This window comes from Paralichthys olivaceus, chromosome 5 (assembly GCF_024713975.1).
Source record: "Paralichthys olivaceus isolate ysfri-2021 chromosome 5, ASM2471397v2, whole genome shotgun sequence".
In the NCBI taxonomy this organism is placed as follows: domain Eukaryota; kingdom Metazoa; phylum Chordata; class Actinopteri; order Pleuronectiformes; family Paralichthyidae; genus Paralichthys; species Paralichthys olivaceus.
The window spans coordinates 5434291-5456729 of record NC_091097.1 but is presented as its reverse complement, the minus strand read 5'-3'; the positions used below and the strand labels follow the sequence as shown (position 1 = coordinate 5456729).

The 22439-nt window shown below is 39.8% G+C and overlaps 2 protein-coding genes across 4 annotated transcripts; one reads left to right on the top strand and one right to left on the bottom strand.

Annotated features, from left to right (window-relative positions):
- Positions 1-3595: 3595 nt before the first annotated feature.
- Positions 3596-12502, top strand: eif3d (eukaryotic translation initiation factor 3, subunit D). 2 transcript variants are annotated; one of them, XM_020094624.2, is made up of 16 exons: positions 3596-3756; positions 6046-6171; positions 6266-6311; positions 6469-6605; positions 6976-7061; positions 7217-7289; positions 7485-7600; positions 7691-7823; positions 9100-9247; positions 9665-9795; positions 10037-10122; positions 10657-10786; positions 11048-11190; positions 11412-11604; positions 11701-11794; positions 12392-12502. In XM_020094624.2, exons 2-16 carry the CDS (start codon positions 6049-6051, stop codon positions 12403-12405), a joined length of 1653 nt encoding a protein of 550 aa, XP_019950183.2. In that variant the 5' UTR covers positions 3596-3756; positions 6046-6048; the 3' UTR covers positions 12406-12502. The 2 variants fall into 2 exon arrangements, with proteins under 2 accessions (XP_019950183.2, XP_019950181.2); XM_020094622.2 differs by having other exon boundaries at positions 3598-3756; positions 7479-7600.
- sult3st1 (sulfotransferase family 3, cytosolic sulfotransferase 1) lies at positions 12494-19612 on the bottom strand. 2 transcript variants are annotated; one of them, XM_020094627.2, is made up of 7 exons: positions 19421-19612; positions 16483-16628; positions 16192-16397; positions 15935-16061; positions 13230-13324; positions 12872-13046; positions 12494-12779 (listed from the first exon to the last, which is right to left on the bottom strand). In XM_020094627.2, exons 1-7 carry the CDS (start codon positions 19513-19515, stop codon positions 12739-12741), a joined length of 885 nt encoding a protein of 294 aa, XP_019950186.1. In that variant the 5' UTR covers positions 19516-19612; the 3' UTR covers positions 12494-12738. The 2 variants fall into 2 exon arrangements, with proteins under 2 accessions (XP_019950186.1, XP_019950185.1); XM_020094626.2 differs by having other exon boundaries at positions 12494-12784; positions 19421-19600.
- Between the last annotated feature and the right edge of the window lie 2827 nt (positions 19613-22439).

Here is a 22439-nt window from a genome sequence, read left to right as displayed (position 1 = left end):
GTAGAAGAAGTTTTGCTTAACACAGTCATGCTCAGAACAAATTTTAACCCTTATGTTATGTTAAGGGTCAATTTGACCCATTTCAATTTTTGTGTTGACCAAAGTGTAGGTTATCCTTATTTTTTTTTCATGAAATTTTATGACTTTTCCTCATCTAGGGTCATGAACTGCTGTGTAAAATCTGGACACTTAGATGTGTTGTGGAGTGTCTGCACAGAGTTTGTATACAAAGATGATGTTGCGGGTCATTTTGACCCGGACACAAAGTAGCTGTTAAAATCAAAAATTAACATGTCTCTTTGATAAACTTTAATTTGATTGCCTCTGAATAGCCATTCAGAACCAGGTGTGTGTGGAAGAGGGACTTTCTCTCCCCTTTCCTTGTCACTGTTTTCATGCCCTTTCTTTGAGAAATACAACAAAAATGAGCTCCAGACGATTTACAGCTGAAGAAGTTTTATCGCAGCTTATGAACTGGGAAAGTAATGTAGAGAAAGAGATTTCAGAGACAGAGGACAATGCTATTGATGATCCAGATTGTCAATTTTCCCACGATGAGGAGGATTCAGAGGAGGATTCTGCCGGTGTCCCTTCATCAGACTAAAACCAAGAAACGCAACAATTGTCATCCACAGAGGGGACATGTACATCTAAAGATGGTAAAATAAAATGATCAACATCACCACACCAAAGCAGAGACAGATTGTCATCTTCTAATGTCATCAAAATGACTCCTGGTCCGACAAGATTTGCTGTCGCAAGAGTTGATGATATTGAATCAGCATTTCAGCTCTACATATCCAAACCCATAGAGAAGATAATCCTCGACAAAACAACACTTGTTTCTTACTACCCAAAGAGAAACAAGAATGTTCTTGTGATGAGCACAATGCACAAAGATGCATCTCTGAGCACAAGAGAGAACATGAAGCAGCAAATTATCCTGGATTACAACTCCAATTGGTTACAACAATTGAGTTGACAATCTTGACAAAGTCACAGCAACAGCAGTGGAATGCCAGCAAACTGTACCGACGTCGACTTTTCCTGGAAGAACCAGGCAAAGCACTCGTCACTCCCAAGATCCAGAACCGGGCCAGGTCAGCTCGATACCCAGCAGCTGCAGCTGTCACCGCAAAGGTCCAGGGCAGGGCATCTGACCAACCCACAATGGATCCTTTGGATACAGGTGCAAAGAAACGCAAAAGATGCCTAGTCTGTCCCTCCCGAGATGACAGTAAAACAAGTACCTGTTGTGTGAGGTGCAAGTGGTACATCTGCAGAAAGCACATAGTCACATTCTGTCCATCATGTGGCGAACACTGAAAATGTTGAACATTGAAAATCGGGAAATAATGGGGCAAGTTAAATGAAAAAAAAAAGGTTCGTGAAGAGGGAAAAATTGAAATCAGGAGCTCTTTAATATATTGTTGGAATTGTATATCTCTTCTTCTCATCTCTTATAAATGTTTGTTTAATCTTAAATTAAGTTCTTATTGGTTTAACTTCATTTTTGACTGTTTTGAGTGGATTTACACAATATGGGTCAAAATGACCCGCAACATAATAAATGTAATTTTTTCTCAACATAATACAAGGGATATATTAGTGTAAAGTGCAAAATCAACAAAATGTATCCTTTAGCTGCTCTCCTGTATCTTTGTATTCGGGTTGTCACAATTCTCAGATTCCACAATTCCACAAGTGTGTTTATACTTGTATTATTTTCATAATCAATGTTTTTCTTTAAAACACATCTTCATTAATGTTGCATAAGTGTGAATTTTGCCAACCTCTACACTGTTCATATTTTTAATATTAATATTAAATATTTTGTCTGATAGCATACCACGATTAATGTAGTATAATCACAACAAATATATTTTTACTTATTTTTTATTCAGAATCAACATCGTGACAATTTGTATAATCTGTATTATTTATATTCACAATCTAATAAATAGATAACAGTAAACTTGGCTGGCAAATGTTATTTGGGCAGCTGTGAGTTGAGGATCAAGGAGGTAATGAATGTCAAAAAGGGTTGGTTTACCAAAAAATCAAAAAAATCAACAGTTGGGCGTTTGTTGAAAAAAAATTGGTGAACTGGTGAAACAAGCTGATCAACTGAGGACAAAATGTCTTGTGATTGAGACAAAAACCCTTTGCACAGTGAAGTAAAACCTCTTTGTAACTGTACAGTAAGTGCAGAAAACTAAAGACGACTTCATGACCAGTACCTCAGAGGAATTCCCTGGTGATAGAAACAGAAGGGTGAATGTTGAGCTACATGGAAGCATTCTCTGCTCAGATTTATCCAAATCAAAACACAGGAGTTGATGTTTCAGCAGGATCCTGAACCTACATCCAAAGCAGCCCAACAGTTAGGGTGGAATATCCTTGATTGGCTGAGTAAAAGCATTTTCACACCTGAAAGTCAGAACCAAGCTTTATGTCTTTGTTACATTGTTGTCTGGTTAGTTTTGGTTTCACATTGTAATTCATGGGGGCAATAAAGAATTGTGTTTGACATACAGGTGCATCTCAATAAATTAGAATATCATGGAAAAGTTTGTTTAATTTGATAATTCAATTCAAAAAGTGAAACTCATATATTATATAGATTCATTACACACAGAGTGTTTATTTCTTTTAATGTTGATGATTATGGCTTACAGCTAATGAAATACCCAAATTCAGTATCTCAGAAAATTAGAATATTACATAAGACCAATAAAACAAATGATTTTTAATACAGAAATGTCAGCCTACTGAAAAGTATATCATATATATGCACTCAATACTTGGTCGGGGCTGCTTTTGCATGAATTACTGCATCAATGTGGCGTGGCATGGAGGCGCTCAGCCCGTGGCACTGCTGAGGTGTTATGGAAGCCCAAATTGCTTTGATAGCGGCCTTCAGCTCTCCTGCATTGATGGGTCTGGTATCTCTCATCTTCCTCTTGACAATACCCTGTAGATTCTCTATGGGGTTCAGGTCAGACGAGTTTGCTAGCCAATCAAGCACAGTGATACCATGGTCGTTAAACCAGGTATTGATACTTTTGGCAGTGAGGGCAGGTGCCAAGTCCTGCTGGAAATTAAAATCAGCATCTCCATAAAGCTTGTCAGCAGAAGGAAGCTTGAAGTGCTCTAAAATGTTCTGGCAGACGGATGCGTTGACTTTGGACTTGATAAAACACAGTGGACCAACACCAGTGCTGGTGTCAAGTTCTTTCTTTGACTTTAGTCTCGTTAATTCATCAGGTAGCAGTCTTTATGTTTGAATGGGGAAAATTACTAAACCAGTTAATTTTGTTCATTTAGTTGCCTTTATAATATCATTATGGTTTTACTACCAGCATCACCAACTTCAGGTGCAGTTCACACTAGCTCATAGGCACCAAATGAATGTCCTTGTCGCTTAAACAAATCATAACACAAATACATCTTGTCGATGTTTGCAGTGAATTTTCTATGGGTTACAAAATAGATGAATATTTTTTTCTAGTGAAATATATTATTATTATTACTGTACTATTATTTTATAATGAGGATTTATTTTACTTTTATCTGAATAACACGCTTAGTGAACTGCAACAACATTACGACAGCTGTACACGTAACGGCCGGAACAGCCTCGTTTTGCTTTGCGGCAGTCATCTACTTCCTTTTGCCTCGGTGTCTCGTCGGGCTTTTACTCCGCGTGAGGACCGGGAGGATTTACCCGCTCGGTTCGGTGTCACATCGTCCACGGTGAGACCACAGCACAACATGTACACACGGTAGAAGACGCCCTGTTCTCAATCGTGTATGTGGATGGAAATAGTAGAGACCCGGGAGAGTGTTAGCAGCCCGCCGCTCAGTTAGCTTAGCCATGCTAGGGCGGCCACCTGGCAGGATGACTAGCGTTAGCCTTAGCCGTTATTAGCTAACCGAGTCGCACTTATCATGAAGACATGAATGTGATGAAACGATTTAATCGTAATCCTCGACCCAGACGTAATCTTTGTCTTCCCTCGATGATGATTCAGCTTGTGCCCCTGTCTATACTCCTGTACATGCTAGCTTTAGCTGAGATGCCATAAATGTTTCGCTAAATCAATAATTTCTTCCTAATGTTAAATTGTCCTAGCTTCTTTAAGGGCCTCGCAAGTTCAGTGTTTGCAGCTGAAATGCGTCACACGATGACGTTACAATGATTTTAAATCATTTGTATCTATATTTTATTGACTCTTAATTGAGTTAATCTCGTTGAGATCTTCCATCTCTTTTTCAAGAGAAACCCGAGAACAGTACACATTGATAATACGCGATAAACACAACACAACTAGGAGTAATAATTGATAGCAAAGCAAGAAGTTGATTCAAACATCTGTCATGGATATCAACATTTTCAAATGGGAATCCATTGAATTCATGTTTCTGTTATTCCAGTGAAACAGTTTGGATTTAGATAAACAGGCAGATAGACTGATACATTGATTATTGATAGAAAATCACTTCTGACATATCATTAAAACAATGACATATGTTACAAAAATATGCTCTATAAACACTGCAGTTTCTGAATAGGTCATAATAAAATAAAAAGGTAAGTAATCACTGTGAAATAGGGAATAATGTGGAGGCAACCAATGAACAATAGTGGTGATGTATGATACACTAATTAAATTACCATCCTCAACACAGAAGAGAATCATTGTACAGTGTCAGAGCCATTGATCGTTAGAGTCTCAGATTCATCAGCAACAATTATGGTTCTTGGGTATGAGTGTTGTTTTCATAATACTATATGAAATGATCTTTCAAGTGTGTTTTTTCTGCCTTTATTCTAGGTTTATGTAGTACAGTTTGAAACACAAAGTTTTTCAATTTTTTTAACTAATGCAACAAAGAATCTCATCTCAGAATCTGGAACTAGTAATATTCTTATTATTTTTAATTTGAAAAGTGCTAAACTTAACAGCCTTATTTCCACCAACGCTGGACAAACAACTCCATCAGAGGAGTTCACACCGAGGGGAGAAATCCTTGTTTACTTTTGGTAACTGACCAGGGGTGTGCCGCTTCTCACACACACTCACACACACACGCACACACACACACACACACACACACACACACACACACACACACACACACACATCTGTCTCTCTCTTTTCCGATTAACCATTATAAATGTAGCCGAGAGTTTAATTCACCTGTACTGAAAGGTAATATTATAAGGACATGAAGAATGTGGCTTGAACCAGGACACGTTTAGTTTTTCAAAACTAGTCAAAATGTCGCTCCCATAACAGAACAACTTCCGTTGCTGACCCTTCAAAATAAAACCCCACACAGATACACAGTTTATGACAGGAAACACAAACTAAGTGACCAACCCTTCACAATAAGGCAACTAAATAAAATAGCTTACATAAATTACTTTTAAATTAATAAACGTTACACTATAAAAACTAACTGGATAAAGTTGATGATAATAAAACATATTTTAGTTCATAAGCTATATTATTAGCTGTATATTGCTTGTTGTGAGTCTAATCTCTTCAATGGTATCAATATTCGTTAAAATCTGTGATATTTCCTCAAACAAACGTGGCACCAAAATTTCATATCGTGACATCCCTAGTTGTGTCTTTTCCTTCTATAATATCAATAATATATCGTGAAACCGTGATATTACCTCTGACAGTAATCATGACACCAAAATTTTCATATCGTGACATCTGTACTCTGCACCTAACTTAGTTTGTCGGTTATGTGTCTGTGATTCTAGTGTTTTATTTAAGCCCCAGGTCAAACAGCTGAGGATATGTTCACGGGTCCGTGATGACTAGCCCACTGCGCAAGCTGATCAGTGCCTATTTATTTAGTGCATGGCTGATGAATTCAGTGCTGCTCTTGCCTGAGACCCTGTGCAAAATTATATATATCATTCCTCTATGGTTTAATCCCCCAAACTCTTTTTCAGTTTTCATGAAATATTTTTCGTTTTTCAGTTTGGTCACAGAAGCCTCTTCTTTTTCACTCTTACCTCAGGATATGGCGAAGTTCAACGCCCCTGTGATCCAGGACAATCCGTCCGGATGGGGTCCGTGTGCGGTTCCAGAGAAGTTTAAAGACATGCCCTATCAGCCATTCAGCAAAGGAGACCGCCTGGGAAAGGTTTGTTCTGTCTCTTTAGACACATCCAAAGTTCTTGCCTGAAAGAAGAAAGTTTTCCTCAGTTTTTCTAATGTTGTGATATGTCTTTTTTCAGGTTGCTGACTGGACTGGAGCAACTTACCAAGACAAGAGATACACAAGTGAGTGACATAGCTATTTAAAAAATACATGTGTACATTTTCTTTATAGCTGTATGGAAGTGTTATACATCATTCGAAAATTGAATAAAAGAAACATTGATTACTGCAATAGCTCAAGTTTATTTCTGACGGGGTTATGTACATATTTTGTCTCCAGATAAATATTCCTCTCAGTTTGGAGGTGGAAGTCAGTATGCCTACTTTCATGAGGAGGACGAGACGAGCTTCCAGCTGGTGGACACGGCCAAGACCCAGAAGACGGCCTACCAGAGGAACCGCATGAGGTTTGCTCAGGTAAGACGGAGACATCACAGAAACTATTAATACTGAATGTTATCAGGTGTCTGAAGATCTTAAACAGCTATGGATCCAGTTCAGTTTTGTAATTGAAATGTTCTTTATAGAAGTGTTTGTATTTTTCTCCCGTACCTGTTGTAGACAATTTTACTTTTGTACATTTTTTGCGATGTGGTTGCAGTTTATAAGCCACAAGTTACCCTAGGGCACTGACAAAAATGTGACTTATGATTTATCATAAAACAGGTATTTTATCAAATCTCCCTCTGTTTTGAATTTAAGTTGCAGACCCAAGTTTATTTAAAATGTAAGTATTATGTGTTACATTTGAACAACTCCCATAACAGCATGATGTTTGTTTCAACAGAGGAATCTGCGCAGGGACAAGGACCGCAGGAACCTGACCCAGTTCAACATGCAGACGCTGCCAAAGAGCGCCAAGCAGAAGGAGAGGTGAGATCCTGATGGAAATGTCAAGCCAGGTTTTTCTTCCTCTGGGTCCCACACAAAGGAGAGAAGGATCCCAGCAAGAGATCAACAAATTGTATACACACAGTTTGTCATATTATCAAAACATCACTTTAAGCTTGAGTGTTTTTTCCTCTCAGGGACCGTATGCGCCTACAGAAGAAGTTCCAGAAGCAGTTTGGTGTCCGTCAGAAGTGGGACCAGAAATCCCAGGTGCACGTTCGTTCCTTTTTGTTTCTGGATATGAGCAATAACAAAAAGACAATTAACCAGCAACTATTTTGAAAATCATCTTTGTCTTCATCTTAAAATTTCAGGCAGTTAAAGTAGTCACCTTGTGCTTCACTGTATTCAGTCAACAATTTATTGCTTCATCACTAATCCACATCCACTTTGATCCAGGCGCAGTTGAAGCCCAGAGATTCTTCTGTGGAGGTTAGGAGTGACTGGGAGGTGAAGGAGGAGATGGACTTCCCCAGACTGATGAAGATGAGGTACATGGAGGTGGCTGACCCTCTTGACATGTAAGTAACAGTGATTTCTTTACCATTCGCTCTTTTAAACACGTTCAACAGGTAAATTGCAGATGCTGACAGTGTTGTTTCCTTTTCCAGCGAGTGCTGCGGTGCCTTGGAGTACTATGATAAAGCTTTTGACCGAATCACCACCCGCAATGAAAAGCAGCTGAAAAGCATCAAGAGGATCTTCCACACTGTCACTACCACTGATGATCCCGTCATCCGCAAGGTTTTCAAGATTCCTGACATTATTGTCATGTGCACATGCACAACAATTACATTTAGCAGTCGCTGGCAATGAAATACTACATAAATAAAATGTATAAAATAAAACGAAAGTATTAAAATAAATATATGCTTAAAAAAGTAGTGCAAATATTGTAAGGTGCAGAGTTTAGAGGAATCATGGTAGATAGGAGTTTAAAAGTCGTAACGACCTGGGGGGATGAAACTGTCTCTGAGCCTGGTGGTGCTTCCCCGAATGCTGCGGTACCGTTGGCCAGATGGCAGCAGGCAGAACAGTTTATTGTTGGGGTCTTCAATGATCCGGTTGGTCTTGGGTGAGCACATCTGCCAGCTGATCTGAACACACCTTGAGGCCAGGGATGCCAGCAGGTCCAGGTGCCTTGCGTGTGTTGATCTGCTGAAGTGAGCTTCACACATCTGCCCTGGATATTACAGGTGGCCAGTGGTCCTCCTGGGCCTCTTGTACCGCCACAGCTGGGGATTTGCTCTCAAAGTAAGCAAGTAAAAGTCATTCAGTTCACCTTGGAGAGATGCAGACATAACTGCTGGTCTTTCTTTTGTAGTTTGGTTTTTAGTCCAGCCCACATGTTTCTCATGTTGGAGCCCTGGAAGAGAGACTCCACTTTGTCCCTGTATGGTCTCTTGGCACTGCTAAAAGCACTCCAGAGCACGTACCTGGACTTCCTGTAATCCTCCAGATCACCTGAGTTGTAGGCGTTGGTCCGTGTTTAAAGTTTGGCATCGATGTCACCATTTATCGTTGGTACAGTAATCCTCCGTACGACGTCATCTATGCATTTGCTGTAGCAGATGACTGCGTATGTGTTCAAGTTGTCCTGAAACACACACCACTCACTAGTGCTGAAGCAGTTCCATAGAGCCGATTGTTTGGACCACCACATTTGGGTTACTGCCTGTAGGAAGGCAGCAGCAAAACTGAAACGTGATCTACATTGCCGAATCAGGGGTAAGGGAGGGCCTTATATGCATCCCGGAAAGGAGTGTTAACATGGTCGAGTGTGTTCTCACCATGTGTAGGACAGCTTTCGTGTTGATGGTATCGAGGCAGGACTTCCCTTAGCTTGGCGTTGTTGAAGGCTGCAGCCACAATAAATGCAGCCTCTGACCCTGAGGTCTCTGTACTGTTTATAGTTGCATGCAGCTCGTCCAGTGCCTGGTTTTTCCAGTCAGTGAAACTCTTGTCATGACACTTGTCAACATTTCTTAATATTTCTCTTTCTTTTTCTGTCTCTCTCCAGCTGGCTAAGACTCAGGGTAACGTGTTTGCCACTGATGCCATCCTGGCCACCTTGATGTGCTGCACACGCTCAGTGAACTCCTGGGACATAATTGTGCAGAGAGTGGGCAACAAGCTGTTCTTCGACAAGAGAGACAACTCTGACTTTGGTAAGGATTAGGGTTTGTCAGAGAAGCTGAAATCTCTGGTGGTCGAACCAGAAATGACAAAATAATCACACGTTGCCGACTACAGCCGCTCATGTGAAGTATAATTCAAGTTTTCATTGAAATAATCGTCTTACCAGTCATTTCCTCTTTCTTGTATATCAATGTTAATCACTATCACTGCATCTTGTTGGGTTTTTTTTTTTCACATTAATAGCAGTTAATAGAGTGGAACATCTGAGCTGATGCTAGCTGTGCTGTTTTGTAAATGAAGATTTATCTTAAGTGAAGAGGAGAAATTAGACATAAATGTATAATTGATACAAGGTGGTTCTAAATGCCAGGAAGGTAAATACACATGGTGCACTTGATGATTCATTACCTTTTTCATTAACACTAATGTCTATTGCACCCACTCAGATTTGTTGACTGTGAGCGAGACGGCTAATGAGCCTCCGCAGGATGAAGGCAACTCCTTCAACTCTCCTCGTAACTTGGCAATGGAGGCCACGTACATCAACCACAACTTCAGTCAGCAGTGTTTACGAATGGTAAGAACATACACATATTTAAGCCCCTGCTCTTCAAATTGAATGTGATTATTTTCCTACAATATTATGACAACAGTCATTTTCCATAGAAAATTAATCTTGGGGAAGCCTGATGCAGTTTGTCATTTTTTAAGTCATTTATTGATATAATGTGGCCAAATGCTGTCACCAGTGTGAATCAGCACCTGCTGTGAAGCCAAAATATAATTTTTTATACCACTTTTTTGTTTGTTTTATTCAGGGTGGAGAGAGGCACAAGTTTCCCAACTCCAACCCATTTGTTGAGGAGGACACAGACAAGAGTGAGGTGGCATCTGTTGCCTACAGGTAAATACTGAACCCCCACAGTTATTCCAAATAATAACTCACGGTTTGGTAAGCACCTTGGTTGTGAGGTCACGGTATGTTTTCGGCACAGTAGAAACAGGAACAGAAAACATTTAACACATTTTTTATTACTTTTTATTCAACCCTGGTTAACTATGGCTGTGTTCTTCTTACCTAAGTATTTTTTACAAAAGTAAAATAACAAAATAAACAAACTCATAACTAAATAAATGAAAAATATTAAAATAAATATCCATTAAGGTGCAGCATGTAGGAAATTAACTGTATGTAATCTGCATGCGTTATTGTAATATTAAAAATATGTTTTCTTTTTTTTTTTACCATTGCACCCTAGGGTAAAGCATTACAAACAAGTTTATGTGAATAAGCTTACAATCTTTCTGAATAATTAAATGGTAAATAATTTAGACCTGAGATAGACAAATGTATCTAATCACTGTTAAAAATGAAATCACTGGATGTGTGAAAATTTTTTTGTGTCAGGCATGATGTGTTCTCATCTTTGTATTTCAGGTACCGCCACTGGAAACTCGGGGAGGACATCGATCTGATTGTGCGCTGTGAGCACGATGGAGTGATGACTGGTGCAAACGGAGAGGTGTCCTTCATCAATGTCAAGACCCTAAACGAGTGGGACTCAAGGGTAAGAAGATGGGGAAGCTGCTTTGTAGTGAAACTGAAACAACTTACTTTCATTAAGATTAATTTTAAATGAGACATGATACATTTCTCTTCTTTCCTCTATTGTGTTCTGTATCACTGTGATGTCTGGCACTCCCCAGCAATAGCATGTAGAGCAAGAGCGGAAGCCGGCGTTTCCTTCATGAGCTGCAAACCATTCACCTCCAGCTTGGCCAGTTACCGTTCTGTTAAAAAGTTTTTGTTCCTTTTGTTTGGTCATCAGTATTGTAATGGCGTGGACTGGCGTCAGAAGCTGGACTCCCAGAGAGGAGCTGTCCTGGCCACCGAACTGAAGAATAACAGCTACAAACTGGCTCGCTGGACCTGCTGCGCCATGCTGGCAGGATCAGAATACCTTAAACTGGGGTAAGGAACATGCACGAGTGACAGAAAAACACAGGAGATATAGAGATGAAGATCAGTGACTGTACGTATCAAAATACAAAGCGACGATTTGGATTTAATTAAAAGATAAAAATAAAAAATCTGTTACTTTGACTCGTGCAACAGCAGAACATCTTGCAGCAGAGCCTGTTAACCTGTAGAACATTAGACTGTATTCATTTCATCCCCTCTGCATTCTTCAGGTATGTGTCCCGGTACCACGTAAAGGACTCTGCTCGCCATGTTGTCCTGGGTACCCAGCAGTTCAAACCCAATGAATTCGCCAGCCAGATCAACCTGAGCATGGAGAATGCCTGGGGAATCCTCCGTTGTGTCATTGACATCTGCCGTAAGCTGGATGAGGGCAAGTACCTCATCCTCAAGGATCCCAATAAGGTGAGAGGTCACAGCATTTGTTTGGGCTTTGTGCTGCAGGGTTACAAAGAAACTGTTGGAGCTGACACATTTTTTTTTTTTTTTTTTTGTCCACAGCAAGTTATCCGGGTGTACAGCCTGCCTGATGGCACCTTCAGCTCTGATGAGGAGGATGAAGAAGAAGAGGACGAAGAGGACGAGGAGGAAGAAGGTGAGATTCAGCAGTTGATGCTCCTGTTATTGTGCTTTTACACCATGTTGAATACTTAAACAAAAACTATTATCCACCTTTGAGTTGGCTGATAATCTATTTGATTTCAGAGCTTATTGTAGTCTTGTTTTAGTATAAATTCAGGGGTCTGTTCGTATAGGCAGGGTTACACAGTTAACTATGGAGCTAAATTCATGCCTAAACAATTCATGTTTAAGAATTCCCTACCGTGCACTTGCAAACACAAAGCTCCCCTGACAAACTACTGCATTTTGTTTTTCGCAAATACAAAACACACTTGAAAAAAATATTCGACTTGTTTCTAATAAATGATGCTTCAGAAACAAATAAAATGGAAAAACAAGTGCAAACAAATAAATCCCACTAGTACAAAATTGTGTATAAGTATACTTTTTGCCATAATCGAGCAGCCCTCGTCTGAAAAACCTTTCACACATGTTATTTTGGTTAGGATTTGACTTAAAAGTCCAAAGGGCTGGCAGGACCAAACCAAGTAGGTGTGAAAATGCCCTTGGAACAGCCTTTAATTCTGTTGTGTTTACTGATAAACTGTTTTCTTTCCTTCTCTCTTTCTAGATGAAGAGAACTGAAGCGTGAATAAGGCTGCAGTGACCAAGCAGCCTGCACCATACATTTAATACACAACTTAATTCCTTTTGACAGTCAATAAAGAACAGATTGGCAAAATGCTTTTTTTTATTGTTTCATGTTCATTTACAGACCGTGTCTCATTAGGTGGGAAATCTTTCTGGAACATTAATAGTTTACTGATTAGCAGTTTCCTTACAATTACAATTTTAGATTTTAAGCTTTTCTATGAGTAAGAACAAACATCTTGACGTGGCTCAGGCTTCTCTGCTTATTCCCAGATGAACTTCAGAGATAGATCCCCCAGTTTCTCATGAAGCAGTCGATCAACTCTGTCACTCTGAGCAACAGTGAGGAAGTTCTTCCAGTCCCCGATCTGCCCTGATTTGAAGATAAAAAAACAACAAAGCTACTCATACATTTCTGTTACCTTGCTTCTGCACAAGAGCTGCAGTTAGGTGATGTTACCTTTACGCATGAAGTATCCATGGACCATGTTACTTTTTAATATGAAGTCATAGTTGGCTTTTGGGTCTTTCTTCATTGTCTTAAATGTAGATTTTTCTGTAACTTGCTCGATGGCTGCTTCACTAAGGTTTTTACCCAAGAAGCTGCAGATCTTCTTTACTGTTGCTTTCAGGTCCTAAAACAGAACAACACGAAAACAACAGAAGAGAGCTTTGACTCTATCAATTTAGCAACATGTAGTAGTTTATCTCTTGGTACTCTGGCCTCCTCCCACAGTCCAAAGACATTGATAGGAAAAAACAAAGATGCATAGTAATGATTGAAAAAAAAATTAAAACAGAGAGGAAAAACATCTCACCAAAATCATGTCCTCATAGGTCAGGAAGAGGATGTTGTGCCGGTCTCTGTTGGAATGCCACTCCCTGATGTGGTCAAACCAGGATGATCCTACAACTGTAAAATGTTATGTCAGTTAGAAATGCATTATTATATCAGTGGAAACCCCACGCTATCTTCAAGAACCTCAAGAAGAATCACCTCTCAGGAGAGCATATCCTCTCAGACTGACTCAGTCTGTTAATCACATCCTGGGACAGACCATGTGAATGCTGTAGGGTTATCACTTAGTTTCCCCATTTACCTCTGACCAGCCCCTCTCACTGCTACTTGTACCCAGCTAGTCATTCACAATGACGTAATTTACTCTTTAGTGTGGCTGTCACTATCCATATAAGGAGAATGCCAATGGGCAACCACACAGCTGATTCATTCAATAAATCCCCCCTGGAAAAAGTATCATGCTATCTATTGGTTGTTTCATCCCGTAATTGCTGAAGCCTCTGTGTCATTCTGTTGGAATGTAGTAATCAAAAATTCTCAGTAGTGCCAAATGTGGGTTTTAGACCTATAATCATGTCGCCAGCTGAAAACACGAGGTACGATCCCCATGAACATAGTTTGGCATTGTGAGAGACGGGTCTTACCCTACCTGCAGAGGTCGGCACAGCTGCTTGTTATTGTAATAGCTCTTTTGATTCTGGTGTTAAATTCAATCTTCAACTGGGATTCTTTTATACTTTAGGGTCCTAAAGGTTTTGTGTATTTTCTGATGAAATAAGCTGCAAAAATTGGACTTGAGTTGAGTTTCTTGAAGACGTGTCACCTCTCATCCAAGAGGCTTCTTCAGTTCTAACTGACTGCTGGGTGTCCCAGTTATTTAGCTTGTTGGGTCGTGAAGAGACACTGAGGTTACAATGAGATGCTGGACTCGCCCTGCGGTTGCTTTCACTGTGAGTCATTTGCGGGTCATTGAAAGTCGTTGACCCATCAGCCCTCTTTAAGTCATGTTTTCTAAGGTGTGAATTGTACAGTAACCTCCCTGCGGATGGAAGTCAAGACTATTGTATGTGGCTGATAGGTGTCTTAAACCTCCTCAAAGATGATTTCTGTAGTTTGAAATAGATAGCTTCTTTTACTCCTCTTTCAAACCATCTATCTTTCCTGGCAAAAATGTGGACATTGTTGTCTTCAAATGAATGTCCCTTGTCCTTTAGCTGTAGGTGGACTGCTGAGTCCTGACCTGAGGAGCTGGCTCTCCTGTGTTGTGCCATACGTTTATGAAGGGGTTGTTTAGTTTCCCCAATGTACAGTTCCGTGCATTTCTCAATACATTCAACTACATACGTTGCTCTGCTTATGTCTGGGTGTTATGTCTTTGGGTCTTCAAAACCCTGAGTTTTTCAGATACTCCAGCAACATAAGGGATCACAATGTTGTTCTGTTGAGCCGCTTGGTCTGTGAAGGCCAAGTTGGGATAACCACATGTTTTACGTTCTTATTTGACACGTGTTTGTTCCTCCTCTTCTGACCTTGTGCAGAGTTCTGATATTTCTTTCTACATCAATGTTGAGGTTTCCATCAGCTTCAATATTCACTTGACAGTCCAAGAGGGCCAGGGGTCTAATTACTGTTGCATATGCACAAAGTGGGACCTCAAACTTGTTATGCCACTTTTCAAGCAAACATTGGGATTTATAAAAACAAACTTGATGGGAGTTCACTCTCGCATGAGTAAACGTCGCTCACTTTCACATACATTTTTAAAATCATCATCGTATCAGGCCATCATTTCTAATAGGAGCGGGCGGAAATGCATGCAGGCCGAGGGGTCCCACCCCCACTTGATTGAGGCAATATCCTATCCTTCCAATCATGTGCACCTTCTGCAGAGGAACCATCGAGAGCATCCTGACCAGCTGCATCACTGTGGTTTGGGAGCTGCACAGCCGTGCAATGGTCAATGGTCAGCATTTCGACAGAACTTTCCATGATTCACTTCGCACCTTACCTATTGAACAGAAGCAACAGTGGTTCAGATACTTACCCTAAATCATGTTTTTCATAAAACACTACCAACCACCAATTTAGTGAGTCCCCCTCTTTTCTTATGTTTGAACAAGAGCAACATCTGCCAGTTGATTTCCTCCTGGGAAGAGTCCCACAGCTTGTGGAAGGACGTGTGGAGGAGTGGGCCCAGGAACAATAGTGGAGCCTTCAGACAGCCTAAGATGGGGCCCTTGAGTGGTTAAAAAGGGCAACAATTTGTTGTAAGGGATGTCATGATGCTGCTATTAAGGTCAGTCTGCAAGAACAGCAGCTGATTTATCTGAGAGATCACAGTAACTGAGGCCGGTCCGAGATCCAGGACTTGTTGAGCCCAATCATCTGTTTTTACAATAAAACTTCTTTTATAGTACTATTATCTGTGTGTCCTTATATGAATAGTGACTGTGGGTAAACTCCGGTCACATTTATCTCTCATCTCTGCAACTGGAATGTTTGTATTACGGGCTATCCCTCATGCACATTCATGGTCCAGAGTGGGTGTCTAGTCTAAATCAAAAGGTACATCATTGCTGCTCACCCATCGACTATAATTCATTCATACACTCTTATGCTCCTGGAGTGGCTGAGTAGGTTCTACATGAACCTCCAGTGAACTTAACTCTTCAGAGAGCACCTTGTCTCCCAACTTCAAGGTCAAGGTACTTTACTGAAACTTACCGTTGCCTGTCAAATAGTCCTCAAAAAAGCCATTCAAGCTCTCAGGAGTCTCAAAGTATTTGCAGGATCTGCTGAAGTGATAATAGGAAACGATGTTGTCCTTTGGATTCCTCATCAGATAGATCACCTGACAAAAATCAGGATGCAATTTAATAAAGTATCACCAAGTCTCTCCTCGAGGCCAAACTCCATTCAAATATTTCACTATTTAATGATATCTTATGTAGGTCAGGACCGAACTTCCACAACACACCAACCTTTGCTTTCTTGTCCTTAAGCCCGGGAGGCATGAGAGCTGGGGTGAGGTGAGAGACGAAAAGCCGTGGAGAGGGTCTCAGAGAGTAGTCTTCGTAATCCGTCTTGTACTCCAGCCATGGCATCAGCTCCCTGTTGTTGGAATATTCATGCGGATCGCTGTCTAACTGATAGATGGAGGTGATGATCTGCTGAGCCCATGTCGTGCCTGTGGGGGGAGGGGTCACTCTTGTCAGTTAAGTTTAGAAACATCATACCTGTGGAATATGTCCGTGAAGAGTTGTTTCACTGACCAGACTTTAGATAAGTGACAAGGAATACGTCACTGTCTTGAATTTCAAAGCTCTGGAGTGAATCAAGGTACTCAGCAGTTATAAGGCCGGTGATAAAGTTGTAGTTTTTGTACCTGTGGAGGTAATCGCCGATCTGCTCCATGTTACTGCGGAATTACACAGGAAAAGTTACTTTAATTACCTTAAATTTGGAGCTATAATTTAACCCTTGGATGCATGAACGACCGATACCTACACTCTTCCACGAGTGGGGTCAAAAATGACCCCAAATAGAATCAAGGTTTATTTGCAATGAATTTAAAAAAGGTCTTTAATTTCGGTTAAAGGTGATTATATTTATTATATTTGGGTCAGCAAAAGACTGATTTTACATTTAACATGCTTATTTATAACTTTTTATAAAAAAAATTCACAAGAAGTAACATCAAAAATCTTCAAAAATTATTGTTAATGTGTCCATCTGTCTGGAGGACCAGAATCTGGATCTTCTACATCTGAGATGTCAGATCCCGAGTCAATCCCACCGATGGGCTCTTCATCCCATCCGTTCAGGATCAAATCTCGAGCAAGGTCTTCGGGTATCCTAGCTGGCCTCCAAGTAGCCATGATAGTCTAGATGAGAAAACATAAAACAGACAATGTTTGAATGACACCCAAAACTATAAATCAATATGTATTTAAGTAAATGTCTGTGCATTTATATGTAAGTAAAGGCACAGACATGCATGTGTGCACACACACACACACGCACGCACGCATGCACACACATCCACACACACACACACACACACACACACACACTAATCAATATTCAATAATCATATAATAGGTTACCTAACAGGTTAGCTTTTATTACAAGGAATTATGAATACTGTGAGTCTCTACACAACAAATGCAGTAATATCAGCTGGCTTACTAAGCTAGCTAACAGAGTACTAACATTACTACTAACATTATTTTGTAGTTAGCTAACTAGTGTCTACTTTGTTGACCAACATGATACTCACAGACAGAAAAGTCATGGAGTTGATAAATGAAGATCATACTTACATCTATGCTGCTGTGTCAAACTGACCTCCTGGTGGTGAGACTGCAGGCATCAGATGTGTAAGTGGGACAGAAAATGTATCCTGACAGTCACAGTTGCTAAGAATCAAAGTATCCCAAAGCAAACCCTTGAGATTCTGTAGGAAATGCTTGGGGTCATTTTTGACCCCGCTTATGTAAAACTGGGGTAGTGACACAAAAACTGCAATTTCTTAAAATGTATAAAAACATTTTAAAAAATTCAAATGGCCTCAAGTCACAAACATGTTTTATGAGGAATACCTGGAATATGGAAGTGTAAAAACTTTTAATCTCAGAGATTTTGAAGAAGAACAAGCCTCTGGGTCATTTTTGACCCCACTTGTGCATCTAATTGAACGTTTCATGTGAATTCCAAACAATCAAGCAAAAAGTCAAAATGTATGCATCATGATGAATGTGATATCGTTTTGGACAGGAAGGGATTACTCAGTATGACCACCAGATGGCAGGAACACACTAATTTTGTACAAGATAAATGGACTTGGAAGCAGAGAGAGAGGCTGCAATGAACATACTTTACAACTGTTTCCTCTTTTGTTTATCTGCAGACAGATTTCACAGACCAGTTTGTTTTATAGGGTGAAATTCCCTAATTATCCACATTGTGAACTGTCGACCTGGTTTCATTAAAATGTTCTGCTGGACTGTGCAGCCTTTAGAAAAAAGTCCCTTTGAGTGTATTTTAGTATTTAGTCTCTGCATCCTTTTCTATTCACTCTACTTGGCTACATATCCATGTTGAGTTGTCTCATGTGCACAAGTTAGTACTGTTGCAGCAAATTTGATATTGTACAAATCTGCTGTACTTTTACTTAATATGATTACTCATATCCCTTTCACTTTGTAAGAAAGGATGGCTATTGCCATGAAATTTAATGTTGACATGTAGGGTCCCCAGAGGATGAATCCTACTGATTTTGGTGATCCTCTTAATTTTCATATAGCGCCACCATGAGGTCAGAGATTTGTCAGCTCTTCTGACATGATATATTTGCTTAACAAAAGTGTTACTAATCATAATTACTTGACTGTACCCTGGGGGCTGCTACAGTTTAGGTCATAAGTCAACGTTATCAATTCTGCCATAGGTACAGGACAATGACGGGATTGAAATGCTGTTTCTCTCTGATCCCCGGTGTACACACAAGTGGACAGAACATTAGGTATGCATATTAAGTACCCTACTTCCTCAATGTTAGTAGATGGGAAATGGACTGAAATACATAATTAACAAAGATATATATGCTTGACCAATCACGAATTAATCTCAGCCGTCAATAATGATGTTTCATCGTATTTTTATAGCATTAAATAACAAATGAAAACCAAATTTATCATAAACATGAACACTTCGAAATGACAGAAACCATCAGAGGAAATATGCCGGTTTGTCCGGTCGTCTTTCAAATAAACATTTCCAAATGCTTGTCTTGTTTTCTCTGACACATTATTCTCAATCCAAGTCTATTTTTAGTGTCCATGTCTGTTTTGAGGCAACCATGACATTGACGTTTGGTTATCAAAATCAAAATCAAATCAGTTTATCCTTGATCTTAAGTGAAAGTTTGTGCCAAATACAAACAACCTGACAACATTATGCCTCCGCTGCCGGAGCAGAGGCATAAAAACTGAAACTGTGCAAAGGTCAGGGAGCAAAAACACTTACTGAAAATACTGTAACTATTATCCACACATACAATATGGTGTCCTTCAATGTTACAGAGCAGGAGCAGTCTGTGTGAAATAATACACTTGACAACTACTGTACAACAAGAGGTCCATCCCAAAAACTCACACGAAACACATCGCTATGCTTACTTACATTATGCAGTTTGCACACTTTACTAACCTGTAAAACAGATGAAAAGATGATGCAGAGGAAACTGTTGGTCGGCTCGATCTATTCAGAATCGCACACTCACTATTAATAAAGCAGCTTAACATATGTCATCAAGGTGGCTGATTACAAACAGTGCTCCACTGAGCAGAAGCATTGTCCTTATGTATTCAAAGTGAGTGGACATAGGGAAAGTGAGTTTTCCTAAGGACTAATGGGGCATAGCTGCAATATTTTCCTGCTAATTTGTGAAACTAAAGCCAAATGCTGTTGTTAAAGCTTATTTATGCCCAATGTTAGTAACATTATTTAAAGTAACATTGCTTTAAAGAATTGTTGTAAGAAAATGGCCAAATTCTGACAGTAACATTGTTGTGGCGGTGGGGTATGGTTAGGGCGCCAACTGCTGGACAACAGGGAGGAGTGACTCAGCAGGTGATCCGACAGCTGTGCAGAATCAGGTGATCAGGGCAATCAATAAAAGCATGCTTGTAACCTGGTTCTGTCTCTGGTAGTAGGCTGGCGTCCTGAGAACAGAGAGCGGCAGACGCAGGGACGTATGCGTGCGTGGATTGAAAGACCCCGCTAAGATAGAGACTTATATATATATATATATATGTGTGTGTGTGTGTTGTTGCCGAAGGAAGGCAACGGAAATAAAAGACTGAACAAACGCCATTCTCTCCTCCCGTCCTTACTCGGAGTGGGCCGAGTATCCCACAATTGTGTTTTCCATTAAACGGTAGTGTGCCGTAGAAAACTATGGGAAAATAATTGGGAAATATTTATGAGCTGCTTGGTGTTTTCCTTAAAATATTGAAATATACTGTAAACAGTATTACATGCTGGGGGTGATGTCAGAATCAATGGCAGAGGTTCTGCAAAAACAGAATGCTATACTATATTCATAGAAGTCAACTCTGGACCTATTGTTTGTGGATTATCCATCTGAATCCTGCATTTTATGAATATTTTTTTTAAGATAAAATACATATTATCTGCCTTGCATTGTTTGCTTACTTTTGCTGGCTTTAAACAAACTCAGATGGATTAGTTATTCATATTGGCTTTTGTATGGTCAGTGGGTTTACAGCTAGGACCATTATTGTGAGTTCAGTCAGACAACTCACATTCAATCGTTTATTGCAGCATTAGAACATAGTTTGTGTTTGGCGTCTAGGCTCCGACTCAATCATTCCCGATATGATTACACTATTAATAAAGCAGCTGTGCTCAACTGCCCTCTGATGCCTGGAGCAGTAGGCAAAGCCTTGGATTACTAAGTTAAACCACTTAATACTGGATGTAAGCAATGTTTATACAAAGACATACATGAAGAATAATAATAAATAAAATTGTAAAAAAATGTGACCACATTTTTGTGTGGGTCACACATGCGCAAACATTTATTAGGATTTTGATTGGACCTTGTTGTATTCACCCTTTTGAACTGATGATATCATTTACAATCAGTTTCCATAGATGCTCCTGCCCTCCAAAAAGTGAATAATAGGCTTTTAGTGCTAACTTGAGTCTTGTCCATATTGTGTGTGGGTGAGTGCCCGTGGGCAGAGAATCACACTGAGTCATTGCGATGCCACCAGTAACTATCACCTCTCCATCTGCAGTAAGCACAGGTGGGTTATCACCACAGGGAGCCAGGGATCACAAAGGAAGGTTCAAACCAACAATATTTATAGCCCAACACACAAAGGCACAAACTAGAGACTGTACAAAAAGACAAACAAACAACCCTTCCTTGCTCTTGTCAGCCCTGACCAAATATTTAGTCCCATTACACAGCAAGCCCCAGGGGTATTGCAAATAAGTATGAGCCAGTCAAATTCCCCTGTATCATTAACAATGGTTCTCTGCTCCTCAGTGGATCTTTGCAGACGGGTGTCCATGGGCGTGTTGCCTGAAGACCAGCCAAGACTAGCTGCAGCACAGTAATACTGAGCAGAAGCATTGTTCCAATATATTTACAGCCAGTGTGTGCACTGAATGAACATAGGGAAAGGGAGTTTTTATGAATAATGGGGTGTGGCTGCCACACTTTTCTGCAAATTTATATCAGTGAAACTGAAGCCAAATGTTCTTGTTAAGGCTAATTTCTTCTGTCACAGTTGTGGGGAACAACAAGCATATTGAACTTATAGTTCACAAAGTCATCATCACAACTAAATATATAAATGAAAATCATAAATGAAAATCATAAAGAACTAAATATAAACATAACTATATAAATATCATCAGAAATAAATACAAATTCATAAGTAATTTCAACCCCCTGATTGTGGAATGGACAAAAAACAATTTTCTCCACATACAGTATAAAGTTTTCCCTATGTGTATTGCTCAAGTTATTATATTATTTTAACATTTCAGTCCTGTTTGTTTTATCTTCATTTTCAATAAAATCTATTGCGCTGTGAGTAGCTGGTGGTTAAATGCTCCCTCTATATAAACTGAAAACTGTCACTATGTGGGGCAGGAGGACCCAAACGTAGGTGAAGGTGAAGTGCCCTCGAGAAAATGTTTTTTCCAGTACTTGCCATAAAAATATTCCCGAAAAGTTCATATTAAAGAATAGTAAAACTAATTTGCATTTTCAGCATTATGTTGTAATTGTTGCAGTTGTCATCAGTGTTGTCCATACTATTCAACTGCAACTCTGACCTGGTTGTGCAGTTAAAAAAAGCTCTTATATTCATGAGGCTTTTCTTGAATGAATACATCAAATCCAATGTGAAAGCCCAAGAAATATCTAAGAAAGCACTCAAGTTAGATAAAGAAAAAAGAGTCGCCATGGATATAGAACGTGGTCCCTCTGGATGGAAAGATGGTTTGGGTGGATGAAATAACACTGGGTGTATCTTCAACTTTTTCTTTTCCTCCAGCGTCCTCTCGATAGCAGCCCGATGCCTGATGCATGCTGGAGTGCTTCTGTGAGTCCCCGAAGTTCACTCAGTTACATAGCATTCTTTATCTAGAGTAAAATAAACTGCACCAGCAGGCCACATTGCATTTG

Excerpts from the sequence above, each read along its gene's own strand:
- sult3st1 (XM_020094626.2), bottom strand. The coding sequence starts at position 19,515 with ATGTTAAGCTGCTTTATTAATAGTGAGTGTGCGATTCTGAATAGATCG. Across the intron at positions 16,629-19,420 it reads TCTTTTCATCTGTTTTACAG|TAACATGGAGCAGATCGGCG; the intron begins GTTAGTAAAGTG and ends GTAATTCCGCAG. Across the intron at positions 13,325-15,934 it reads GGACTATTTGACAGGCAACG|TTGTAGGATCATCCTGGTTT; the intron begins GTAAGTTTCAGT and ends AACATTTTACAG.
- eif3d (XM_020094622.2), top strand. The coding sequence starts at position 6,049 with ATGGCGAAGTTCAACGCCCCTGTGATCCAGGACAATCCGTCCGGATGG. Across the intron at positions 10,123-10,656 it reads GTGGCATCTGTTGCCTACAG|GTACCGCCACTGGAAACTCG; the intron begins GTAAATACTGAA and ends TTTGTATTTCAG. Across the intron at positions 10,787-11,047 it reads TAAACGAGTGGGACTCAAGG|TATTGTAATGGCGTGGACTG; the intron begins GTAAGAAGATGG and ends TTTGGTCATCAG.